Here is a 6,000-nt window from a genome sequence, read left to right as displayed (position 1 = left end):
ATTTGTCTAACATTGACAGATACAAAATTTAATTGTTGCTTGTTGTGTATATAAGTACACATTTGAACTTTCTTGAGATATTTACAAGTTTTAATTTATAATTTTGACATGCCTAACGAGGCTCAAGACAAATCTGAACAGAATGAAAAAATAATAATAATAATAAATATTAAATATATTTACAAAAGGAACATTTTTATTCTCGAGAGAGAAAGAGAGAGAAAATATATCTTCTGTCTCTCTCTTACCTATATCTTACATATCTTACATATATCTTACATATGTAATGATTTTGCCGATTCTTTGCCGATTCACTCCCGTACAAATTTCCAACGTCGAACGCGCGTATAGAAGTATAACTTCAAAAACTGAAAGCATATCACTGGATTGATATCAGTGATTGGTGATGAAAAGTTGTGTTAGATGATAAAGGTTTAAAATTTTGTTTCTTTTAAGTCACATTACGAAATAAGACCAACTAAAAATAAATATAGGTGATATGTTTCTTGAGCAGCATACACTAGATACTGCTTACAGTTCAGGACACACAAAACACGAAATCCTGCAATTATTAATGACAAATCTAATTTCATATCTAATCAAAAACTCTAGGTCATTATAAATAAAAATGGAAACAAATAATTAGAATCAACCACATACAATCGAATCGTTTTACAGTTAAAGTGAACATACACTGTATTATAATAAATAAGTGCTTACCTTGTAAATTATCCAGCATAAATGTTAGCAGCTTCACTGTCCCATTTGGTTCACTATAGATGGTAAGAATATCCTTGTTAAGAGGATTCCCACTTAGATTGAGACTCAGGAGGTTGAATAACTTGCCAAGCTCATACGGGAGTATTCTTAAAGAGTTATTTGCTAAATTTAACTCCCTAAAAATAAAATAAAACTTTAAATGCAAGGGTTATAATATTTAGGAAGAAAAATCTTTAATGTATAAGAAAATATATCTGCACCCTACAAATGAATGTCTTTTCATTTTCCAGACTTTTTTAACTTTCAAGAATTAATAAAAGAAATAAACTCCCTTTTTTATTATACCTCAAATTATATATCTTCTGGATCTTGTTCTTTAATTTCCTGGCTTCCTAGATTAGATTAACTTTAGAAGTTTTCATACCATTCCTAACAAAAGCCTGTTAGGTCGTTCCATTATATATTAAGTAGCTGTTTACTTAATATGCAGTAGCCATAAAATGGTCCTGAGATTATCTACAGCTCCTGTCCAGATAGACTGATCATATGTTTCTTCATGCTTTAGAATGTTTCCTTGAAGGTTAGCTTGCTTAACACATTACATATTCTTATTATGTTTCCAATGTTTACACTGTCTTTTAAACATTAACAGTTCCACTGCCGCTTTTAACATCTGTTATGAGGTACCAATACCAGCTCTGGTCCTTAGGATCCAGAACTCTAAAGCTTTAAATACCAGCCCCTTCTTGTTTAAGGATCTTTTACCTCTACACCTTTTTGAATACAAATGATGTAGTTTCCATGTATTGAAGACTATACAATATGTCATATATGACTTTCAGATAAGATTTCTTCAGGATAATTAAAAATGGTGAGCATACATGATTTTTGTAATATTCTATATACCCTTTCTAAAAGTAAAGTTCGTTTAACCTTCTGACTTATAACATTTCTATAAATGCTATTGAAATGTTCTCTCATCTGCTATATACTACCATTCCACGACCATACCTCTATTTAAAGGGTACATTAAGACTACCAATCTGAGCAATAGAGTAGTTAAGCAATAGTGAAAACATGTTTTCAGTGATTCCATGTTATATCTCTAAATATCTCAAATTATTAAATTACTGTAGTTGCACACAATACTCCAGTTATAATATATAACAATCTACATTTACCATTGCAGTACAATGGATTCCATTACTGCAAATAGGGTGGTTTCGAATCAAGCGAATTTGTATTAACCCTTTATAGGTTACTAGTCGATATTTCAACCAGTCTAAAAAAAGTTTCACAAAGAGACACTGGTTTAAAATTGCGCCAATTGCTTAACGTGAATGTTTCTAGTCGATTACTGGTGTAATATGAAACCAGTTCCTGAATTGTCGCGAGATGTCGGCTAACTGGTTGAAATTTCAACCAGTGTGCATAACAAACAACATAGTGCCCACAAGTGTGTAGTGTTTGTTCCTTCAAAAGTCTGTTTGTGTATAAAACTATTACGTGTTTTCAATAATAAATATATGGGTAAGTTACGAGAAAATATAGATTTTTCTGGTCCAATTATTTTGTTCATATCTCTTTGCGCCAAGATAATATTTACAAATTTATTACCTAACCTCCAAATTCAGTTCATCGAAAATAAATTGATGTTATTTTATCCAGTTTACTGTACAGAAACAAATCTTAGCATATGCTGATGATATCAATATTGTTGGGAGAACGGAAAACGCAGCACGAGAGGCGTACATAGCATTAAAGGAAGCGGCTACAAAAATGGGTTTAATAATAAACACCAACAAAACAAAATACATGAAAATAGGTACGCAACCACAAACACTACGGCCACTTGTTATAGAAAATGACGTCATCGAAGCAGTTAACGAATTTGTATACCTAGGAACGCTCGTCAATACTGAAAATGACACTACCGCAGAGATAAACCGCAGAATTTGCACGGCTAATAGATGCTATTTTGGGCTTAATCTCCTTTTTAAATCTACAGTTATATCAAGAAATACAAAAGTAAAACTCTACAAAACATTAATACGCCCAGTCCTAACATATGGTTCAGAAACCTGGACTTTAACAAAAAGCAATGAAAACATGTTAGGATGTTTCGAAAGAAAAATACTAAGGCGCATCTATGGAGCGGTAAATGAAAATGGTGTATGGAGAAGACGATACAACTTCGAACTCTATAGGATATACCAGGAACCAGATATCGTAAAACACATAAAGATAGGACGTCTGAGGTGGGTAGGCCATGTTATGCGGATGGAGCAAACCGACCCAGCTAGAAAAACGCTCCTTGATAGACCTATTGGTCAAAGAAGAAGAGGAAGACCCAGAACAAGATTCCTAGATAACATCGATGAATACATGAGAAATATGGAAATACGTGCTTGGCGGAGGAAGGCGATGGATAGGGACGACTGGAGAAAAATTCTTGGGGAGGCTAGGACCCACACAGGGTTGTAAAGCCAAAATGATGATGATGATTACTGTACAGAAAATGTATGGATGTTAGCGTGAGTTTGTGTTGACTGTATTGTTTGATTGGATGCACTCAAAAACAAAATGATACCTGTGTACACCCACACTATGTTAAATCAACAAACAACCAGACAGCTGCACTACAACTGGCTCATGATATAGTGAGATTTGGGCTGCGATGATTGTACTCCCAATTGTGAGATGTAAAACCGTTATGCCCATGTAATACATGGCACAGGGTAAAAGATATTGCCTAAGCAATGGCACAGGGTAAAAGGTATTGCCTACGCAATGGCCCAGAGATCTAGCACACACTGTGGAATTATAGCCTTGGCGAGGTATGGAAGCAATGTCCGTACCAAGCTTATAGCATAGTCTCAACCCGTGTGAACAAAATGAAGATGGTGACACTGTCATCATTAATCATTCTGGTTTTATAACCCTGTATGGGTACTAGCTTCCTCAAGAATTTCTCCCCAGTCGTCCCTATCCATCGCCTTCCTCCCCCAAGCATGTATTCCCAAATTTCTCATTGATGTTATCAGGGAACCTCGGTCTTCCTCTTCTTCTCTGACCTATCAAGGAGCGTTTTTCTAGCAGGGTCACCTATCTCGTATCTTAATGTATTTTAAGTTACACTAGACACTGGATGTGAACACTGTCTCCATAGCAAATATGTTTCAATGAACTCATTCCTATTAGTAGACCTTTAGTACAGTAAGGCAGTTTCGAGAGATCTTAGTGTTGATAGTGTGATAATGAAAATATGTTTCAGATCTACTGAAATCCTGAGGACTTGTAATTGAAAAGACATATAATTGGCTGAAATACGACCAGACGATGTAGAACAGATAACTTCTAGAGGGAAAAAACAATCTACGCTAAAGAGAATATAATTCAAATATGGCATGAGAGCACAAGCTAATGAAAGTTAAAGATGGCACAACTTCGGGTATCATTAGCCTACATCGGCATTCATGGCCCTGTCGGGAATAATTATCCATTATCTAGCTTCACGTGGAACTGCTGAAGAGGTCACCAATAAGGGTTGAAAAAGATCCATCGAGCGCACACGAGCGGTGCAGAGAGAAATAGACATAAGTACAAAGCACAGCGAGGATAGCCACAAACATAGATGTGTTTTCACAAAAGATCTTCCAATACGCTTATGGAAAGAAGTAACAGACCAAACGACCTCTTTATCTACTATCTAGAATATTATTTATTGCTATCAATGAAATGTACTCACCTAAGGTGTATGAGTTCTCCCAACTCCGCGGGTAACGACCGTAACTTATTATTACTCACATCGAGATGTCTTAAATTCACTAAACTACAAATGTCCGGTGGCAGTCTCAATAACTGATTGTTTTTTATGTACAAAGCCGTTAGATGCGTTAATTGGAACAGATTGGAGCTTAGATTTCGAATAGTCCCTGTTATCTCCAATTCTGTCCAGTACGATTTTTTGCCGCTTGCTTGATCTTCCGCAGACATGTAGGTGTGTGTCCGACGATTTGTAGAACCTCCGTTGTTTTCGAATTTGTCCTTTCGTGGCATAATTTAACCTGAAACACGACATTTTTAGATTAGTTCAACTAGACTTTTGATTGACAATTCGATATATTGACATATTCTCGTGCTGTACGCTGTACCATAGTTATTATACATTTATGCATGATACTATGATTAAGAAGATAAGATATTGCGCATAAGTCGTGACGTAATTGGAGAGTTGCACGTTCGTAATGTCAGTTTTTTGTATGTGTCAATAAATAATCTTTAATAAATAGTTTGGAGATATCTTTTGTGTACGATTATTGTAATTATTAAAGTTTTATTTAATATTATTATTTTGCTAATTGAATAATTTCATCACAGAATGCATAAAAATCCCATTTAACTTTAACAAGAATTCAAATTCTACTCTCCAATGACGGCATGCGCGAACACGACCGATTTTGGGCTACGGAAAGATCCTATCTTGTTAGTCATAGTATCATGCATTTTATGTAATTTTATGACAATTGAGATACAGCATAGAAAAATGTAGAAGTAGAAAAAAAAGTCTCTGTTTTTTAACCAGGAGGAGTAAACTAAAAAGCAGAGCTGTAAAAGATACTTTTTAAAAGTATCTAGATACTTTTAAGATACTTGAGGCAAAAAGTATCTTAAGATACTAAGTATCTAAGATACTTTTTTGTGAAAGTATCTAAAGATACAAAATACCGGTAAAGTATTTAGAGTAAAAATATCTTAGATACTTTCAAGTATCTAAGATACTTTTGAGTATCTAAGATACTTTTAAGTATATAAGATACTTTTAAGTATGTAAGATACTTTTATGTATCAAAGATACTTAGATGTTTTTCTAGTATCTAAGATACTTAGATACTTTTGTAGTAACTAAGATACTTTTAGGGTATAATATAAAGGTGCTCGGTACTCTACTACTCTACAGTAGATTGTCGATACTTTTGTTTTAAAAACATCATTTTAACCCTTTAAATTATCATACAATTTTAGTTTAAGCCAGCAGGTACTCTGGAATGGTATACTTTGGGCTTTGGGGTAGATAAGAAATAAAAGACATTAAGTTATTACAAACTAATAACTATGTATTGAAAACAAAAATCCAACATTAAATTTTCAAAACAATATAAAATAAACATAAATTCGTGTGTTAAAAACAGCATAAGATGCATTATGCATTAAAAACAGAACATTCAACATAATTAAATTTTTAAACACAATAGGATAGGATATAAAAAATAGCAACAT

At 33.8% G+C, this 6,000-nt stretch overlaps 1 protein-coding gene across 1 annotated transcript in view; it reads right to left on the bottom strand.

Annotated features, from left to right (window-relative positions):
• Window positions 1–461: 461 nt before the first annotated feature.
• LOC140446303 (CCR4-NOT transcription complex subunit 6-like) overlaps window positions 462–6,000 on the bottom strand; it is a 24,701-nt gene continuing 19,162 nt past the window's right edge. The window contains exons 2-4 of the mRNA XM_072538840.1: window positions 4,469–4,787; window positions 721–896; window positions 462–478 (exon numbers count right to left, since the gene is read on the bottom strand). Coding sequence (XP_072394941.1) covers window positions 462–478; window positions 721–896; window positions 4,469–4,779 — 504 coding nt within the window. The 5' untranslated portion in view covers window positions 4,780–4,787. The remainder of the gene's footprint in view (window positions 479–720; window positions 897–4,468; window positions 4,788–6,000) is intronic.

This window comes from Diabrotica undecimpunctata, chromosome 7 (genome assembly GCF_040954645.1).
Source record: "Diabrotica undecimpunctata isolate CICGRU chromosome 7, icDiaUnde3, whole genome shotgun sequence".
In the NCBI taxonomy this organism is placed as follows: Eukaryota; Metazoa; Arthropoda; class Insecta; order Coleoptera; family Chrysomelidae; genus Diabrotica; species Diabrotica undecimpunctata.
The sequence above is the reverse complement of the archived record's forward strand: the minus strand, read 5'-3'. Positions and strand labels throughout refer to the sequence as shown.